At 38.8% G+C, this 22,014-nt stretch overlaps 1 protein-coding gene and 1 pseudogene across 1 annotated transcript; one reads left to right on the forward strand and one right to left on the reverse strand.

The window, feature by feature from the left end:
* Positions 1-949: 949 nt before the first annotated feature.
* LOC140937307 (BTB/POZ domain-containing protein 6-like) lies at positions 950-2,455 on the reverse strand (annotated as a pseudogene).
* A 7,282-nt stretch (positions 2,456-9,737) lies between these two features.
* Positions 9,738-22,000, forward strand: LOC140948717 (carbonic anhydrase-like). The gene is made up of 7 exons (XM_073397987.1): positions 9,738-9,834; positions 11,349-11,375; positions 12,767-13,110; positions 14,007-14,099; positions 16,242-16,335; positions 16,734-16,903; positions 21,800-22,000. Exons 1-7 carry the CDS (start codon positions 9,780-9,782, stop codon positions 21,905-21,907), a joined length of 891 nt encoding a protein of 296 aa, XP_073254088.1. The 5' UTR covers positions 9,738-9,779; the 3' UTR covers positions 21,908-22,000.
* The last annotated feature ends 14 nt before the right edge of the window (positions 22,001-22,014 follow it).

A 22,014-nucleotide genomic window follows, 5' to 3' on the forward strand; every position in this document is an offset into this window, starting at 1 on the left:
TAATAACTGGTTTTCCTCTTACCTAAACGATTAATACCAAACTACTCAGGTTGGCTCCCATGTTTCTAAGAAAGAGCGCTGTCTGTGTGGTGTTCCGCAAGGACTAGCCTTAGGACCATTATTGTTCTTGTTGGACATAAATGATATCTGTAACTCTTCTGGCAAATTTAAAAGTTTTTATTTATTTGCTGATGATACTAATCTACTTTCGGCTGATAAGAACTTGAGATCACTTGAAATCACAGTTAATGAGGAGTCAAGGAGTATAGGCAACTGGCTCAGTGGCAAACAAGTTATCTCTTAATGCTAAAAAATCTAATTTCGATATTTTCAGAACCAATCAAAAGGGTATCGATTACGACGTTAACATCAAAATCTATGATTCCTTCGAAAGGAAAGAATGTGTAAGATACCTTGGTGTCCTTACCGCTTCAAAGATATCTTGGACGCATCATATCACATATATTCCTACCAAAAACAGCAAATCATTAGGCATCCTTGCAAGACTAAAGCATTTTGTCCCTTCTTCCACATTATTAAGCATATATCGTTCTCTTGTACAACCTTACTTGTCCTATGGTATATATAGTCGTCTGGGGCCAAGCTGCGCCTACAAATTTGGAGATAATTTTGATTCTTCAAAAACGTGCCCTTCGATTGATTCATATATTCATATCAAACTCTTTAGATTCCACGCTGTACCTTTGTTTAAATTGTCTAATGTTATTCCTCTTGAGTTTCTCAGTTTTAAAACAATGTGTTCTCGCTCGCGCCAGATCAGATACACATGCACCACACGTCCCAGACTGCAAGGTTTTAAAACACGGTTTACGATTTTCAATCCAGAACAAAGTTCGTTTTCGGTGTACATGAAACCAAAATGATATTTCATACCAGAAAAGAATTTCATTCGGATTGAAAACCGGAATGATGACTTACACGAGAGATTGAATGAATTCGTTCCAGAATGAAAGTCATGATCATTCCGGCATCATGTGAATACTAAGCCCTTTAGAGACTGCTAGAAGTCTGGATAAGAACGATCGAACGTGATCGTTACACTAACAAAAGTTGCAAGATCTTACAAGAAATGTCCTGAGAGGTTTTTGTGTCAGTTCTCTTTCCTCGGAAAAAGCAATTTCAGTGAAGTGAAAACAGGAATTCGGCGAACTGTCCTTCCTCGACACAAGTCGCATTTTTATAACTGGAAAAATGAAATTTCACCTTAGAATTATTTACAATGGGCTGTCCACCCTGCCCATACCAGCTTGATGGCCCACGTATGTCCGCCTTAAACAAGTACTTCATACTTGCTTTTAGAGCGATCGGAGGCTTTAATGCAATCTCGAAGCCGTGATATTCACCTAGTTCACCCTCCTTCACGTTACTACTATAATTCCTTAGGTTACCATCAAAGATAACTTCTTCCATGGCCGTTATGGTTAGGCTCGCTACATATTCTGCGTTATAGCTGCCAAAAAATCGCACCGCATGCAGCTTTATGCTTGTGTCTACAGCAAGATATATCCAATCATAACATTTAGAAGAATGCTTCCAGCCATTATTGAAAACCACCGATTTAAACCTAGAGACCTGCCTTTTAAGAAGGGAACCTCGCTTTGACTCTACAAATCCAACGGTAGTGTTCAGTACAGAGTTGAAATATTTCACCATATCTTTCACTTCTTTGAGAGTAAGCAAGTCAGAGTCGAGGACGACATCTGCAAACTCCTTTTGTTCCATCGCAGGCAAGTGAATTTTCTGAATGATCAATTCCCCGAGAATTCTCCTTTTTACGGATCCCTCAGCTACGAGGCCTTGTTTCTCGCATTCCTTCACGGCCCAGTGGTCAACAGCTTTGAATAATTCTATTTCCTTGATATTCAGCAAATCATTAGCCACTAATTCCTCAAGTAATTGCCACGAAACCATCCGATTTCACAGCTTCCTCCGTTTCTTTTTCGATCACTTTCCAGCAATGATGCAACAAATCCACTTCTTCATACTTCTGAGCTGCTGGTAATACGTTAAACACGTTAGAGGCATCCAGATTATCTTGGAGGTAGACAGAGCATTTGTCAACGAGCGAAGGCAGCATGTATTTCTTCGCCAAATACATCAATTGCAGGACATTGTCAGCGGTCAACTTTGCTTCATCACTGTAAATGAAACGCAGACACTCCAACAGGCCCTCATAATCACAATCAGTGATCTCGACAACATCTTTGGTCTCCGCCAATTCACCGTAAAACATGGCATAAAACACTGGACTGCTGATGGCTAACACGAACTTGTGAGCTGGAATAGTCTTGCTTTCACTTCCGCCTTGGAAATTGCAAACAGCGAACTTCACATCGCTCAAAAGTTCTTGGTTAAAGATAGCCCGACATCTTTCTCTGACTGTGCCTTTACCTGTTTTTTGCCAATAACCGTCTGAGTTTGCGTGGACGGACATGACTAGTTACTGTTAAGAATGTGAGGTGCCGAATGCTTGCTCGTTTGGCTTTCTAGTTCTAGTTGCATCATACCTCGAGTCCAACCGAGTCCCCAGGGTCTTCTCGTTTTCAACGAGAAGACCCTGGGGACGAGACCAGGTTACGTAGAGTCTTCTGGCTGACAAAAAAGGGCGTTAAATCGCAGGCTCAGTTTATTACTCAGAGCCTTTGCCTTGCGTACTGAGTATGAAAAGAGTGCTAAGAAATGGCCACTCTCTAACGAAAAGATTTTTCACCAATAGAGGGTCAAAATGGGGTGGTAGCTTTGACGGTTGACGGTTATACTTAAGAGGAGCATTCGACGGACTATTAGAAAAAACGTATGCGCGGGAGGCCAAAGAACAGTGGGACCCCGTTAATTAATGTCACCCGACCGTTGGGCCATAAAATCCTGGTCGTAATAACGAGGTGGTAGCATTACCGGGGTCTTTAATTCAAAATGATAAAATGACTCAGTGGTTTTTACGTTTGGGTCGAAAGATTGTGGTCGTTATAACGAGGTGATAGTAAAAACGGGTGGTGGTTAGGCCGGGGGGTTCCACTGTACAAATAACAATTATTCACCGAAGTGGAGATGACTAGTATTAGATATTTACCGAGGCCGCGAAGCGGCGAGGTAAATACCCACTACTAACCACCGACACTGAGGTGAATAATTGTTTTAGTATATACTAAAACAGTGAGATAATTGAGCACGAAAATGATGATTTTTAACTCATTTACTGTTGCCAACGATTACAATTTTGGCGCGCGGTGACCGAACGGCCGCGGTCGTCGCTTTTTCTTGGCGACAAATAAAACTTTTGAAGGCGTTTGTTTAGCTCTTGCGGGAAGTTCCTTCAAAAGGAGTTGTGAATTCTGTTTGCATTTAAAATAATTCTGTAAAAAAAATAATTAAATTTAGTTTTAAGCTTATTTATGAACATTAGTCAACTAAATAAAGTAACGCAAGACTTAAGCTTAATTTGCATTTGTAAACAAAAAACTTTTTCACCGGTTTTATCGATAACTATTCAAGTCAAAAAGACAAAGCTTTACCTGTTAAAACTTCCAAACCGAACTTCGTCACCTTCTCTATGTATTTCGAAAATAGCTTGTTGATTAGTTGTGAAATTTCTTAGTTTGTTACGGCAGCAAACCAGGAAAGCATTTTGCTCACAACCTACGCTAGTTTGGCGTCGCTCGCTCGGAAGAACTGGAGGTGAATCAGTGAATAGTGCAGGATATTCACTGATTGAGTAGCCAGTCAGAGTGCGCGAAAAACACTATCCACTGTTTTCGTATATACTAAAAAAATATATTCGGGCGAGGGAAATGAAATTAAATGGAAGAAAATCAATGAACACAAATTAACCCTAAAACATTCATGCTACTGGCAAAAAATAAAACCATGCAAGGTAAATGTTTACCGAAAACAATTTATCCGGCTCGAAAATTCCCCACTTCTCCCATAACTTTTCTAATAATCCGTCGCTAAGTGGAAATTTCAGTCCAAAAGTTAAAGTAAAGAGTGCGAGGGCAGAGCTTCTCTGTTTGTTACGCCATACTGATGAGCTACAATAATAGCAAAACAGCTGTCTATGACTACAATTCCGCTCTGTTTTGAGTTCCTTTTTATCTCGTGTTGATGTCTTGCAAAGTTAATTTTCACGTAGTACGATCAGCATTGCAGTATTCTGTTTGTAGAATTTAATACATATGTCTTCTTTAGGTGTTTCGATACAGTTTTTGGGAGACCATACGGATGTTTTTCAATCGCCTTACAAGTCATTTTATCCTCGTCTGATCGCTACAAAAGTTTCACTAGTGATTGACTATGAATTGAAGTTTGTCAAAATGCAGTTGTTAGTAAAATCGATATCACTATGACAACAATAAACAAAACATTTTGAAATCGATAAAATCCGAATTTTGCGCCATCTTGACCTGCCATTGAAAATACGACTCCAGGAACGTGAAGTGTGATGTTTAGCAAACAAACTCCGTGAGAAGTAAAAAATTCTGTATGTTTCATTTCAAATAAAACGAAAATATATTTCATAGCTTATATTTTCAATAGCCGTGACGAAATGCTTAATGAAAAAAGGTCTAAATGCCTCACATTAACCTTAGGTAGCTTCAAACTGCTGCCTAATATCATATTTCGATGCTTGGAAATTTTGGTAGTATGAAGTTTTTTTAGTTACAATTCTTGGAGATTTATGTAGTACCTACCCAAGTCTTGTACATTTTGAAATAAAAAAAAATGATTTTTTTGTAATCAAAAACTCTCACTAAATTTATGCCATTAAATTATCAGTTTTATTTCAGCAGTTAGCTCAAACAAGGAAAATTTTATTTCGCCATCTTAAGCTAAAAACATCCTTTCCACTAATTTTAACTGTTGAGTACAATCCAGTGTAATGCGTATATGTATTAACATAGCGTGGTTCGGATCAATTTCAGTTGCTTGGCACTTCAAACTTGGGCCAGTATTTACAGTTATTGAAATTGTAAAATAAGGCTTTCAAGGCATGAGAACAACGGGCTTAGCTTAGAAAGCTTATCCATACACAGGCTATTCCGAGAAAATAAAATTGATCTTTGCTAGTGTTGGTGACGGAATTAGAAAATTGTGGAAAACAGCCAGTCTCAGTTTTTCCACTTTTTCTATCTTACCTAGCCAGCGCCGTAGCTAGTATGAGGCCAACCGAGGCACTCGCCTCGGTAAAATTTTGACGAATTTCGCCGATCATTTTTATTTTACATAAGCGATCATCGGATATTTTTAACGCATCATGATATTACAAAGAATTCAGCAATTCAGTCAATATACTATGAAAAAATTACCATATCATCGATCTCAAGGGGCTACGTACGTTAACTCAAATTTTTTTTGAACAAATACTGATCAAAACCATTGGCGAGGTTAACGGTCACCCAGATTATGTAGCTTGTTTCTGATTATTGCTTTTTAAATTCCACTTAAATTAACTCGAAAAAAAGTTACCGAAAGGCCCAGAAAACGCTGCAAATCGCATTTCCGAGAGACTAAAGTTTAAAATTTCTCGGGGGGGGGGGGGGGGGGGCATGCCCCCGAACCCCCCTAGCAACTCCCGCCTGCCTCGGTTGGCCGTTTGGTCTGGCTACGGCACTGCTAGCCACAGAATTTTATGCTTTAAGAGTCAATCCCGACCGATAAAATTACTCGGACCATCAGCTCTCCTTTCCTTTCTTGGAAATTCGTGTTTGGGTCTCCCAAAAGCAATTGCAATTACGGATTCAGGTAAAACCCTTGACTAGCTGCCTCAGCAAAGGGGGTCTACTGAAAACTTTCAGACTAAACATAAAGCATATTAAGTACCGACCGTCTGATCCACGATAAGTTATATTCCTTTATGAAAGGAGAGATCCATTTATCCCTAGGTACCAGGTGATGACCCAAACGAACATACATAAATTGGGCAAATAATCTTTGATCAAAGACTCTTGCAACGTATAAATTTTTCCAACGCAAACTTCGTCACCGGGGCTTCCTCTGTCTCCCATTCATCGAGAGTCGCTTAAGGCGCAGTTGATTTTTAACCAATACTTTTTCCATCTTCGTTCTGAAAACAGCTAAAAGCCTTTTTTTTAACTTTTTGAATCCGAACTGGACGCAGATAGCTTGCTTAGCTGGCGAGGAAACATTTGAATATTTCATTCAACCAGAAAAACGATCGCGAGGAAGATGTGTAATAGGATCTTCTAGTATAGTAAAGTGCGGACCAATTAGATCAAGGTCTGGTATGTCTCCAAGGAATTAGCCGATGGCGTATCAGTCACGGAAGGCTTCAACAGAATAAATTTATAAGATTTATTTTGAATTTAAAACTCCACGTTAACCGTAATGAAGGATGAGGTACATGGCCTTCGTTCAATGTTGCGACAGCTTCTTCAATACCAGGTGCCATGGCTATTCACACGTCACAGGACAATTTTTCAAACGGGTAAAAAATTTGAGCGGACAACAAATTCGTTTACACGGAACTGTTCAATACTCTAGCATTGTTCACACGGAACGGATCTCTAACTTTTGTCAGAGGTTTTACCATCTGCCTGCGCAGACTTCTTCTTTACCAAATCCAAAATAGCGTCTCCCAGCACAGGCGTCCCAAGCTCACGTTACGAGTGCATGTAAATGAACTTTCTCACAAGAGAGTCGGTGTCGCGTTACAAGGAACCGTTGAGACTTTGTATGAGAAATAAAATACCGAGGTCTACAAACGATAAATATCATTATTCCTACTTATTTCTCTATTAAATGAATAAAGGAGACTTACCTTTCATGTATTCTTGTGTTTTTTGGTGTGAATTCATTTTGGCTCTTGTGAAAAAAATAATTTACATAACCAGGAGCCCATCAAATTTGATGGGCTCCTGACATAACACACTCGTAACGTGTGTCTGGGACACCTGTGCTGGGAGAAGCTAGTTTGGATTTGTTAAAGAAGAAGTCTCCCAGCTGAGTTACCACGCATCTATGCAATCACTCCTCTAGTGCTGTACAGAACTGTTTAGATGGTTATGGTGTTCACTCCGCACCGGCTTTAGAACCGTAGGGCTAACAATCTGGTCTTGATTGTGGCGTTTAATTTTTAAACGACTAACGACTAAGCGTTTAAATTTTTGAACGGTGAAGGTGCTTCCGATTGAACGCAACTCCTAAAGGGTGCTAAAGGATTCTAAACGTAGCCTAAATTTCGTAAAAGCTGGAAAGTTGATCTTCTCGAGTGCGAAGGAGGCCCATCCTGGACACACCGGTAGCCAATCAGAACACAGAATTTTTGCAGTATGGAAGCATATTTAATATTTCAGTCTTGTGTGCCGTCATTGTCTTCAGATATTTGGTGCAATCATGAGTTCTTCTTGTTCAAAAAGTGCCAATGAGTGAAACAGCTTTTGCTCAAAATTGACTCATCTTGAGTGCGAAGGAGGCCCATCCTGGAGCCACCGGTAGCCAATCTGAACACAGAATTTTTGCAGTATGGAAGCATATTTAATATTTCAGTCTTGTGTGCTGTCATTGTCTGCGGGTATTAGGTGCAATCGTGAGTTCTTCTTGTTCAAAAAGTGCCAATTGAAACAGCTTTTGTTCAAAATTGACTCAGCCGTTCTGGCCTCGATTTGTTCAAAGGCTGGAAAGGCCGCTATCCAAGAGACAAAACGCTGTTCATAGAATAAGTGTTAAAATAAGAGTTAAAGAAATCAATTAAGTTATCCACTGGATAGTACTCCAAAACTTTTCAACGACAGGGGCCAAGAGAGGAACCTGCATGGTTGCTTGCTTCCGTGATTATTTGGGTTGCTATAGCGCTTTAATTTTGTGGCATTTATTACTTTACTTAGCTGAGTGTCATGGCTTGACATGCTTTTCTTTCACTGGATCTTCATCACCAACCAATCAAATACGCTTGCCTAGCCTGGAAAAACCTCGTAATTTTGCGTAAACGCAAACTTGATATAATTCGGTGCCACAGACTGGAGTGCAGCAATAAGCAATAACTGGTAAGTGTAATTAAATTCTCTGTACCATGTCTTTCATTTCCCCCCTCTTTTACAGTGTCAGCGACTTACATAATAATTTGCTTAAAATATTATCCGTTTTTATGAAGCAAAGCCGATATTCACACTTTCCACATCGACGTTGATGATCTAGCTGACTACCCTATTCCCATGTTAAGTAAGCAACAAATCTTATTAAACTAAATATATTTCTTCGCCTATGGTCCTTAATTTTAAATGGGAGGGACTTACAGCTTTTTTGAAATGCATGCATATATAGAAAGATAGATTTTTTAAAAAAAGGTATTTATATAGTGACAATTCTTGAGGGATATTCGTGTGGTACCCTACCATTTCTAATACATTTTTAAATAAAAAAATAATGAAATTTTCCCCAGTAACGCCCTGTCTAACTAGTAATGCCATTACTAAATTAACATCATTAATTCAGTAGTTAGTACTAAGAACAAGGAGAATTTTAATTTGTCTCGTTATACTAATTTTGACTTTTTACACCCCCCGAGTGAGCTTATACATGTATGTATTATCATGGCGTAGCTGGGATTAATTTCAGTTGCTTGGCACTTCAAACTTTGGCCAGTACTTAAAGTTATTGAGTTGCAAAGTAAGATTTTTAATGCTGAGGAAACGGGCTTTGAGAAAGCTTAGCATTATAAGCATAGGTTATTCCAAAAAAATGAAAATTGATTTTTGTTACTGTTGGTGACGGAATTAGAAAATTGCCGGAAAAAAAAGCCAGTCGCAGTTTTTCCAATTTTTGTTCCTTAACTATATCATTCAGGTCAATAAAGTGAAATTACATAAAGTAGGCACAGATTTTAATACTCTAAGGGCCTGAGCCAAAGAGAATCTCCTGGAAAACATCAAGACGAAAATTTTAAAAGCTAAAAGTATCGACTGTCAATCATCACCCTCTCTATATTTAATTGCTATGTTTTCACCTGCTTATACTATGTTTTCGCAGTCGTGCCCGGCACTTATAAAGCGATAATAGGTCGAGACATGCAACTCTGAAGACATCCGTTCAATATGTCAATTCAAATACTAGTTTGCTTGAATGTGTCGAAAAAACTCCGCCAGATTTAGGGATCAAAGAAAACATCGTTTAAGAAATCCCCAAGAGACAAAGTCTTTCAAATGATACTCCCCTCACACCACCTAGAAAAAGTTAAATATCAAATTAAACTAGAATTACTTATTTCACAAACCCTCGCTAAAAAAAAGGATGAAAAATATCTCTCTCCAAGTAAGGATAGAAGTTGATAGTCTGTAGGGCTATAGAAATAATGACTCCTATGTTTATAAGAAAAAGACCGGAAAAATGAAACTTTTTAATCCTTATCCTTCTTACTATACTGAGGTTCTAAAATTTGTTAACATTTATATTTTTATGCCTTTGGCACTGACTTGCGCATTTTTTTTTTAGCTGCAGGAAAATAATTCATCCACGGAAATCATGCAGGACAATCAGTCGGGTCAGGACGGTCTCTCGCTTGAAAACTTTCTTCGTGCGGTTTCTTCAGACCCAACTGACTGCCTAAACAGGTTCTCCGTATCTGAATGGGCGGCTAAATATCGGGGAAGACGGGAAGAGGGAAAATGAGGGGAGGAACGGCTAAGAAAAAAGTACACACTGACATATTTCAGTCAAAAATGGATTCGTATCATGACGTCATATTTCGTAGTAATAGCAACTAACCGCCAAGAAATTATTCCATTCTATTTGTTTTCAGACATAAGATGATTCGGGCGACAGGATTGCTTATTTTCTTGACTACATTTCAGAGTGTTGAAGGTCAGTTGAGTTGTTAATTAGTTGAGTTCAGTGGCCTTAGTTTGCACTGACTACTATATATTTTAAGAGCTTCTTATCCGGACAAAAACAATGCGGTTCTAGCAAGATTCACTGATTCTCTCTTGGTACTAAGAGATGACGAAAAAATGATTTATCATGGGGCAGAGTAATTTGAAAGAGTAGGGAGGGGAGGGTGGGATTGCACTCATTGGAAGTTTGGGTAGAGGTGCACCACCAAAGCCTTCAAAACCCAGACCCTGATTATAAACTTCAAGACAAAAATTGTTCTTTTCGCAACCCTATTTAGAAGACGAACCTTATTTTATGATCCTGCTCGTGGCGAATTAAGGAACTCGTGATGCACCCCTAAGAAAGTCTTCCTGGGAGGTTACACTGGAGCCAGCATAAAAAAAACAAACAAGCAAACAAAAACAAAAGAAACAAAACCGACCGGGACTTATCCAATTGAGGAATACCGGGTGTAGTTTATAACAGCGCCCACACCGTAATTTTTAGGGAGTTATTATAACTCCAAAAATGGAGTAAAAATTTTAGGTACAGGATAACCCCTTTTGGGGGGTTATTTTAACTCCTAATTTAACTCCGAATTTGGGGTCATTTTTACTCCTGAAAAAGAGTTCTTTTTACTCCCAGTCTGGAGTTAAAATTACTCCGAAATGGGGTTACTTGTACTCCTTACATGGGTTGTTTTTACTCTTTTTGGAGTTAATTTAACTCTGAAAGTGGAGTAAAAATTTTAGGTACAGGATAACTCCTTTTTTGGGGTTATTTTAACTCCTCAATATCTGGGGTCACTTTTACTCCTGAAAAAGAGTTCTTTAAACTCCTTTTTGGAGTTAAAGTAACTCCACGAAAAACAATTCCACTGTAAGGAGTTAAATTAGCCCCACCAGAGGAGTTATTATAACTCCCTGAAAATTACAGTGCACATAAATTGTGATGGCCTATAAATTAAACCACTGCCTGGTTAGCTCAGATGGCAGTGCACTGGTCTGCTGAGCGGGAGGTCGCGGGTTCAAACCCCGGCTGGACCAACACTCAGGATCTTTAAACAACTGAGGAGAAAGTGTTGCCTTTGTAATGACATCTTGAAACGGTTAGACTTTCTAGTCGTCTCGAATAAGGACGAAAAACCGTAGGTCCAATCTCACAGCGCACTTTCGCTTATCTGGTTCTTGGGGGACGCAAATAAAAGAACCCACACCGCTGTTCGAAAAGTGTAGGGACGTAGATCCCGGTGGTGTGGCCAAACTTTCTTGGGCCAGGTGGGTTATCTCTAAGGGAAGATCTTAGTGTACGGTTAACCTCAAGATCCTCCTTTAGGAGTCGAAATGGCTACCAGTAAACAGTGTATGTATGCATGGCAGGTTATTGCGGAAAACGAGAGAATATGACGACGTGAAACACTGATGGCAATGGTGAGATATATGTATACTTTTTCCCCATCTCTTGATCAAAGCCGTCTAATAAATGGTCGTTATCCTATTTTGCAGGATCGCACTGGAAATACGGAGAAACTGGTATGTATGCAATGAAAATAGAAAAGATCTGTTTCAGCCTTAAAGTGTCAATTCAGCCGCTGCAGGCCAAAGTCAGATTCAGCCCTTCCTGGAACCATTGGAGCACAATTTAGGCCAAAAATGCTCTATCAAAAGGCTATTTCAGCCCACGGTAGGGCCCATTTCAGCCCTGGGACTAAATCAGTCCCAGCTAATTAGACTGTATTGGCCCTGATTTAAGGAAGCCAAATTAGACTCAAAAATAGGACTGTATTTTACTCACCGAAACGGCACCTATTTTTAGGGCTAAACAAATCTTTCTGATTTAGAGTGTGGTATCCCAGTCTGAAAACTAATAACAAATTTATGTAATAAATGCAGTACTATCTGTTGGAAAGTACTCGTCGTCTTTAAAAGTCAATTACAAAACCAGAGTTATTTGTGTTGCACCAGTTAAAGGGGTTTGTCCCGCGGATGTCCAGTTCATTAATTTTCGTTAAATGCCAATTATCCGTCTTTATTCGGTATGGAAACTTAAGAAATTACTCGTCAATGACAAAATCACACGATTTTGCCTCCACTGCTCAACCGGGCACCTAAAATGATAATATATGGGCGCGTTGGCCAGCCAAGCCACCGTCCCGTTTGTTAAGCTTCAATATACTTACAAGTGTCCTTTACAGTTGAATAAAATCCCCGACAACGGCGGGGCTCTACGTTGTAACTGAACAAAAGACAGCATTTTTCGCACATTATTATTTTGTAGTAAAGCGACGTCTAAAGCAGACTTCCGTTCAGCAACCTCCGAGGTAATTTTTTCAATGAGATCGTGGGGGCCGGTCTCTAGTACGAAGGCGTGTGAGTAATCTGAGTAGTTTTTCTAAAAGTATAAGGTCTTCACCTTTCGAGACCTTTCTGAATGTTTCCTGGAGCTGAGTCTCGCGCGAAATTTCCTCAAGGTTTATTGTGCACTTCCCACATCTGGAAGAGTGCTGTGATTGGTCTACGTTTTTTACCGCACGATTCAGCCTGTTCAGCAGACTTTTTGGGGGGCAGGAACGCTGACGAACCCCCTAAGGACGTTTGCGTGGGAGGCTTAAGACCGCCAGGATGTATAAAGGTAGAGAGGGTGGGGTCAAGGCGGCCAATTTTGAAATTTAACATCTATTTAACAAATAATTGGCCTTGTGGCGGTGGAATTTATAATATACCCTTACGCCTCGAGTCACAAGTGGTGAGCTAACAGCACACACACTTTGTCGAAAGCTGGGACAGCAACAGGGCCCAACATGAAGGGCCTTCGAACATACCATTTTCTAAATTTTAACTATAGCTTCAAAGTGTTTTTAATTGGTTTTAGACAAAATAAAAATGATAAATAGAGCCACAATGTCTCCGAATGCGTTTATTAGACCAAACAGGCTACGGTCCAGACGATTGGCATATTGTTTGGAAGCATTGCTGTGGGAGAGCCCAGTCCCCTATAAACATAAGAACAAAGACGGCCCAGAATGATCCCCATCTAGGAGGACTAAGATTTACAAGTGATAACGAGAATGGAAAAGTCAGTGGAAAGCTAACCAACAACGGCCATGCGCCAACTTTAGCAATCCCCAAGGTCAAGGGCACGGCGTCGATGACTGGGGGTCCCTTGGGAGATGGTGTGTATAAACTTGAACAATTTCATTTTCACTTCGGATGTAAAAAAGACCAAGGATCTGAGCATACCGTTAATGGAGACTCATACTCAGGAGAGGTAAGGTAAACTTAGCCTTAAAAACAGCCGATGTTTCGCGATTCCACTACTACGAAAAAACGAGCAGAGGAGTTCCATAGTGATGACGCGAAACTACCCAGATCTGGCCGGGGCGTTAGTGTCTCTAATTGGTCGGAAATTTGCTTCATCCAATCGGAATTTCGAAACACTAATCAGATGTGAGTAGTTGCGCGAAATCAGTATGGAATATGGAATTTCTGCGCACGCGCTCCTCAGACATTATTTCGCAGAGAAACCAGTGATGGCATCACATCTTAGTGTTTACCAAATCAGTGAATAGCACTTTTCGAGTGCTTTGATTGGCTCTCGTAACTCGGAATGTCCTTGGCTATTCACTGTTTTGCGCCTGGAGTCAAGGTGGCGTCTCGAAGCTGAAACATTTTCGGAAGACGAAATGTGAAAGATAAATAAAGCAGTAGTACGAACAGATACCAAGAAAGCGACTAACTTTGTCTTGTTGGTGTTTATTGGTGGGAAGAAAATTATTTTCATGCTGAGTTTGCACTTTGCAACAAAATCCTAAAAATGCACCTGACAAAATCCCCGAAATGTTGGTAATTGCAAATAAAGTTCCTACTAAGTGACGTTCTTAATTTACAAAGAGTTACCTTTTTATTTTTATCCAACTGATTTGGTAAATACTAAAACAACTATCCCTCTCAGGGTCGATGAACAGCGCTAGATATATACAGAGACGCTTTGCGTCTCGGTACATATATCCACCCACCACCATTCACCGTCCCTTCGAAAGATAGTTGTATAATATCTGCTGTTTACAGGCTAGGGTAAACGTAATATATCGTAAACTCAGCAACAGAGAGTTGTCAGGCATGAAAAATACTTCTGACTAGTTAAAATCAACATTGTGTTTTCAGCTCCATTTGGTGACTTATAACACAAAGTATCCTGATTTCTCAATGGCTACGGACAAGGAAGATGGACTATCTGTTATTGGCATTTTCCTGAAGGTATAACTCCTTACAAATTTCAGCGTTGGTTTACGTTTGTTTTGCCAAGGAGGAATATATTAAATGAGTCTTTACAGGTTTGCACCACAGGGCCACGAGAGAGTAGGGGGTATCCAGAAAGAGGCTTTGTCCTCGCCCCTTCTTCTCCATTTAAATTATGATTATCTCGCATGAGTTATAGCATATGATACAACCAGTCTAGCACTGTCTTCTGCCTCCCCTTCGCAAGTTATGAATTTCCTCATGGTGTTGCATGTCGTGCGTTCTGGCCAGTGGACAAAATTTACAACAATAATATAGCTGATAATGTTTAAATAAACACGGTAGACTTAGAATGAAAAAAAGTCGTGTTTTTTCACACATTCTGTTTTTCAAGTCGCGAAGGGCATGCATAAGGTATCTACCACGGGTAGCGCGTTAGCCTTATACACTCCTAAACGGCGTTTCATGCTCTAACCTTTCTACCAAAAAGCAAGATAAATCTCTTCTGTAGAGTTAGTGGAAGGATAAGCCATTAAAAAAAATTAGGATCTCTATCAAGGAGGAATATATTGAATCAGTAGTCAACGACACAATTGTTCGTCATGTATACAAACCTAATAATCTAGTCAAGGACAAACAATGGGCATACCGCGCAGGATTTTCAACAGAACTGTTACTAATACAACTTACTGAAACATGGAGAGAAGCTGTGGATGCAGGCTTAGTGGCAGCAGTTGCCTTCATAGATTTTAAAAAGGCATTCGATAGTGTGTCGCACGCCATTCTCGAAACGAAGTTGGAAAGGGACTTTGGCATGCCAGGGCTACTCCTGGATTGGCTTAAAAGTTACTTAAAGGAAACACAGCAATAAACAGCTGTTAATGGATCAACTTCAGAGATGATACCGATCTCTTTTGGAATTCCTCAAGGGTCTGTCTTGGGACCGACACTTTTCACTCTCCTCGCGAACGATCTTCCATCCTCAGTATCTTCCGGATCCTTCTATATGTTTGCCGACGACACAACGGTTTACTGCATAAGTGACACGGCAGAAAAAAGTATTGCCAAGTTAAATTCTGCACTTCGTGAATTAAAAGAGTGGTGCCTCATTAACAGATTAACACCCCACCCAAGTAAAGGTGAGGCCATGCTAATCTCTAGAATAAATCCCCCGGTTAACATTCCCCCGATCTTTATCGGAAACTCTACGATTGAATGGGTATCGAAATCACGATTACTGGGAATGACCGTCGATGAGAAACTGACCTGGACTCGGCATATGTTGGAACTCAAAAAATCATATGCTAAAAAACTAGGATTACTTAAGAAGTCGAGATTTCTCCCTAGAAACGTTCGTCAGGACCTCTATTTTAAGGTCATCTTGCCTTCAGTGACCTATGGTCTTATACTATGGGGATCTTGCTGCAACTCCGACTTATTTCAGTCCCTGGAAAGACTTCACTGCAGGGCTGCGAGACTTATCTTTCATTTGCCGAAAGACATGGCATCTGCTGATGTCCTACGACGGGCCCAATGGCTGACTCTGTCTATTTATTATAAATTAGCCATTTTTATCTGTCTTCATAAAGCTTTCCACGATAGGTTACCTGTCACATTAATCGACCTGATTTCTAAGAAACGGGCCACAAACTATTCAACCCGGACTTGCGCTTCTTTCATTGTTCCACGCTTCAACACGCGTTACATGAAAGACTCTGTCGTGTTTAGAGGCTCAGTCCGGTGGAATGCAGTGACCAACAACTGTAGTGCCCTGACAAAAAAACATTCCTTATCGTGATCTCAGGCTAAAGCTTAAATCTCAAGCTAATTTTAATGAATTCAGCTTTAAGATAACGTCTGCATCCACTTGTAATTTTAGAAAAGATGACTTTGTATATACTTAAATTTATGCTCATAATTTCATATTTGTAAGCACTAATTTAGTTCAAACGTTTTGTCTGTATATACCACTAGTTTTTAGTTTTTTTAGTTTACTTGTAATTAGTTAATTGCAAACGACCCCACAAGCTCATGTACCTTTAATACTGATCGTTTTAAAATAAAGGCTATCTATCTATCAGTTTTTTTTTTTACGACGATACCGCACAGGTTTTTTTCTAGTTTTCCTCTTTAATTCCTGGATGTGTGCAACAAATATAGGGAAGAGAAGATGATGATGATGATGATGATGATGATATTGGAAACCCGGAATTGCGGGTCTTGGCATGCAAAATGAGACGGATTCAAAAGGCGGGTAGGTTTGCATGTTTACTGTTTACTAATCCATTTCCTTAATTAAATGGAAGTTATCTATTTTACTTGCTGTTTATATTGTATTTTGATTCGCACTATGCTACTTAGACTCTTGGATACATAATACATACGTGAAAATTGAAGAACGAGCAGCTTTACAGATTTCAGTGTGTTACTTGGCACTTGGTTTCAGACGAATTAAATCACCAAAAGTGTCGTCGTTCGAGTTGCCTTGAACAAATAAACTCCCGTCTTTGAGAAAGATCGCTGGTTCCGGGGTATATTTGGCTCTATTGAGAAGATTTTTGTGGTGTGCCAATTTTAAGCAATTGCCATTTTTATCTGGTTAGTATCGATGATATAACAATCACTTGAGCCATTTCTCAAACTCACCTATAGGTGCATCGGTGGCCGTAGAAAAAGTTTCCCTTTACAACCTGATTCCTGAGCTGGAAGATTTATCGAAGGCGTCATTCTACTCTTACAAGGGTTCTCTGACAACACCCCCCTGCTACGAGTCCGTGCGGTGGATTGTACTGAAAACTCCTATTGATGCCAGTGAAAAGGATGTACGAACCTTTTTTTACTTGAATATCTATCTATTTCTTATGTCATTTATTCGTTGATTTATGTCTTATTTACTTCTTTGTTCATTTTATTTGTTTAAAACTTAACTTTACGATTAATTATACGGTAATAAGATACTAAATCAGGAAAATAATGGTTAGGGAAGACACGTTAGCCATCTATCAATTTGTACTATGTGTTTCAACTTGACTTGGACTTGAACCCAGATTGTCTGCAAGTGTGTCTAAATATCCCCAAAATGTTAAGATTGACCCCCCGGGGGAGGGGGGAGGAAGGGTGTGTTAATTTAAATGCTAATTATGATAATCTAATTAGCATAATCATGAGAGCGTGTAGAGAAAAAAAATTGTAGAAAATTTCTAGTCGCTCCATATTTTAGAATGATTTTCGGGTTTTTTTGCCCAGATATTGATGAAAAAAAACTCTTACTACCATATCACCCAAAATAAAGACGTTTCCTAGCTAAATGACATTCTTTAAAAATTTTTATGAAAAATATGCTTTTTTTAATCTTTTTGTGGCGGAATATCATTTTTTTTTTTTTTTTTTTTTTGTATTTTAATGAATTTTTGTTTTGTTACGTTTTACATTTTTTTACATTCTAACTTATGAACACGGAACACGTAAGGAAAAATACAAAAAACGGAAAGGAAAACTAAACATTATACAACGCAGACTAACACACAATTACATACTTACAAAAAAGAAAACAAACGAAACAAAAACCAGGTACCTTCTTTCCTATTTACATGAAAAAAAAGTAAAATAAAATAAATAAAAAATAAAGATTAATAATAAATGAAGTAAGCGAAGAAGAGATCGTATGCTAATCAGTTTTATATTTGCCCCATTTCATATTGTGGGTCTCCAACTTATTTTTTGACTTAGCGATCATTGTCTCTATTAAGAAGACAGTATTAATTTTGGAATGAAGAACTCTGATGGAGGGAGGATATTTGTTCTGTCTACAAGAGTATAGATATTGTTTTGCCAGTAATAAAATATGATTCACAAATATCTCATCCTCACATCCAATAATACCAAACAGTATATCTTTGTCTGAAAGATTTTCAATCTTGACCTTATGATCAACAAGCCATTTTATAACCTCAGACCAGAAATTCTTAGTATAATGACAAGACAGGAAAAGATGTTCGAGGGATTCGTCCGATTCACCACACAAGGAGCACGCTGGAGATGGTATAATACCAATTTTGCATAAGAAGGTATTTGTCACAAGGCATCTGTTTAATAATTAATACTGAAATTCGCGAGTCTTTGTATCTAAGGCAACACGATATGGCAAGCTATAGGTTTTTTTCCAGTTCAAAGTGTTATTAACAAAATTAGCATCAAACTTTAGTTTAGCAGTTGGTGGAGTGACGATTCTGTCTCGAAGTTCTTTATAAACAATTTTCGAATACGCTTTTTCAAGTAAAACAATTTGACCATTTAAGCGTAACTTAATCTCATCACGCAAATTGAATGGTGTGTCACCTGTATAGATGCAGGATTTCAACGATTCACGCCATTGAGTTAGTAGAGCGTCTATTAAAGAGACAAGCCTAAAGGCATCTAGCGGCGAAAGGTTCAAGACTCTCAACTCGCTTTTGATTATAAGTTCATGTTTATTCGAGATTAAATCACCCACTCGAAAGATCCCTTTCTCAGCGAGATTTCGAAAATACACAGACTTGTCACCAACACAAATAGATTTGTTGTTCTATAAGATAACTTTTGACAAGTCTTTTCCATTTAAATCCTGTATATTTAAATTTTTTACCGCAGAGCACTTTGCAAAAGATTTTAAGCATTCTTCATAAAAGGATGGTAATTTGATAGTCAATTTCTTCAAATCAAAGTCGCAACATAAGACTAATATTTCCATCCACTCGGTTGATCATTTGCCAATTTCTTGCAGCAAAGTATTCTTTGTGTTTCAATTATGGAGTTTAAATGTGGGGCTTTAAGTCCTCCATCTTCGATATCACTGATAAGTGCAGAGCGTTTAACTTTATCCTTTCCTTTCCATATAAAATCAAAGATAATTTTGTTCGCTACTTTCACAAATTCTTTATCCAATGATATCAAGCTCGTGCGATATAAGAAGATAGGGATAATAAAGGTTTTGACAATTTGAATTCTCCCTATGATAGTCAAATCCCTCCACCTCCAGATTCGTAGCTTAAGTTGGATGGAGCTGATTAATTCATTGATGTTTAGCTTTTGTTTTGCTTGAATGTCATAAGTAAAATGTACTCCTAAGATTTTAGCTGATCGTTTAATTTTTATGCTGTTCAGAGCGGCTTCTTGTACGGTACAGGCTTGGTTACCTAGTAGCAAAAGCTCTGTCTTTTCGTGGTTAACCTTTAGGCCAGAGCAAGTTCCATAATCTTCTATAAGTTTAAGAAAGTTTGTTAGAGAGAGGTCATCCTTTAAAAACCCAGTCAGGTCATCTGCGAAAAGACTTAATTTGATCTCTTCTTTATCGACTTTAATACCACGAATGACATTACTGTTACGTATGTTAACACATAAAACTTCTAATGCTATAATAAATAAGTAAGCAGAGAGAGGGTCTCCCTGTCTTACTCCTCTTTCAACTGCAAAGGATGAAGTTGCAAAGCCATTATTTAAGACACAACTAGAGACATTCTTGTAAAAAGTGTGGATCCATTGAATAAAAGATGGTCCAAAACCAAAAACGGATAACGTTCGAAATAAGAAGTCCCTACTAACTGTGTCAAAAGCTTTTTTAAAATCTATACAAACCATTCTTCCGTCAATACTGTATCTCTTTGAGAATTCCATAACGTCCTCTATGGTTCTGACCGCGTCGAAAATGGTTCTACCCTTCACATATGCAGATTGATTGAAATGTATGATGTTTGGTAAAACATTCTCCAATCTCTTAGCAATGGCTTTTGAACCGATTTTAACATCAACATTGATAAGCGAAATCGGTCTCCAGTTTGATAAGTCCCTTTTGTCTTTGTCCTTCTTTTCTATTAGGGTAATAATGGCTTCTTTCTGAGAGTTTGAGAGCTCACCATGATCATAAGAGTAGTTTAAGCTGTCTACTAATAGCTGTCCTAAGAGGCCCCAAAAAGCCCTGTAAAATTCGACTGTTAGTCCGTCATTGCCTGGTGACTTGTTACTTTCAAACAGCTGAAGACTTTTGTAACACTCTTCAACCGTTAATTTTCCCTCGCAAATTTGAACATCAGTATCAGAGAGTTTTGGCATTTCAGGATTGTTTAAAAAGGAGTTTAACGTGTGTTCAGATGGGCTAAGAGGGTCACGCTCACAAAGATTAGAATAAAAATTTTGAATTTTTTGCAATATTTTTTTAGGATCCGTGATAAGAACTCCATTATCGTCAAACACCTTACGGACAGAACTCTTAGCTTTCTTATGTGTTTCGAGGTTTAAAAAGAACTTATTGCTTTTTTCTCCTTTTTCATACCAAGTGGCTTTCGATCGGATTATAGCACCTTTTGCTATCTGTTCATAGATAGAATCATATTCCATTTTTAACGATTCAAACTCTTCCTGGTTCTCAGGAGTTGGTGAACTACCGCATCTCTCTTCCGAAATCTTCAAAGAAGCCTCAATATCAGAGATCTTTCTTCTCCTTTCACATGCGGAATATCATGGGTTTCCTACGACCGAAATATTTTTTTTTCGAAAGGGTATTCTTTTCCCTTTCCAATGAGGTATAGCTTCATATTGAACTGTAAATAACACCAGAGATATGATTTTTTAAAGTTACATGGCAAAATACATTAAAATAATTTGGGGTGTTGATCTTCGGAGTCGAGGTAAGGACATAGCCAATTAGAAGGGAGACGTTATTCCATTTTTCAACTTTCGCCTCATTGACAAAGTTTATTCCCAGTAAATACAAACCGTATTAGTAAAGTAAAGGTTCTTTGTTAGAAGAAATCAACACAATTTTGTGTGCGGTCAGCCGGGGTGGTCGCTTTAAGTCCCGTTTCCACCCAGGTCTTCCAAGGTTTTGTTCTTGTATTCTGTTTCATACCATTTTAAGTGATTCTTGGAGGAGTGTAAGGGAGGGCTAATAACCCTTATGGTTTAATCAGACAAGCTCTGTTTTGAAATTTTAACTTTGCGAATTTTTGCATAAAAGAATTCCCACGGAAGAAGAGTTGAAAAGAATGCGACCTTCGCATAAACGAGATTTGGTGGTGATTTTTTTTCCTTAAAGTTATCATTCATATTCTAACGGCTTTTCGAAGGGGGCCCGCAGATTGCGAAACAGGATTATGGTTTTTTTTTTTTGCGATTTCAGGCCACTGAAAGCTTCACCCTTGTCGAGCACTCCACGCCCACCTTGCCTGATTGACCGGTTTGGCATGGTCCGTCTAAAGACTAGCTCGATCTTTTACCAACTTCGTTCCCACAAACCAAATCAAACTAGTGCTGTTGGGAGACGTGGCATTCGGTTGACGTTTTTTTTTTTTTTTTGGCCCTAAACGGCCGAAGAGAAGACAAGAAGGTCTAACCATATTCAGATTTTAGGGCAAAGGCAACATAATTATTCTCTTCGCTTATTTGAAGACCTGGGTTGCGGGCGAAATTCGAGACTGATAGAATGTACGGGATACAGGATCCTCGAAAATAACCATTATACGGGATTGAGTGAAAATTTAGGTCAGGATGACGGGATCAAAGAACCCTATCAGAGACCCTTCTGAAGACGTTTACATTGTCTAATTCTGCTTGTTTGTGAAAGGTTGAATTCAATGTCTTTTTGAAATGATTCTTTTTTAATTATTTATTATTATTATTGCTATTTTTTTGGCTAGAATGACACTTTTCGTTGATTGAACTAATGCAGTGTACTTTTCTTACAGTTGAGGGCGATGAGGCGTCTTCGTGATCATGAAGAGCACTCCATCTGCAACAACTTCCGTCTTCCTCAACCTCTGAATGGGCGCATTGTCACCAAATATGAGGGTTAACAGGTGGAACTAGTTATTTGGCTCCTGATCTCTGGATGGGGGCGACAGAATACAATCAAAGAGTCACTAACAATATTTTATCAGTTTCGTGATAAAAAAAATAGCTA

Source organism: Porites lutea, chromosome 1 (assembly GCF_958299795.1).
Source record: "Porites lutea chromosome 1, jaPorLute2.1, whole genome shotgun sequence".
Classification (NCBI taxonomy): Eukaryota; Metazoa; Cnidaria; class Anthozoa; order Scleractinia; family Poritidae; genus Porites; species Porites lutea.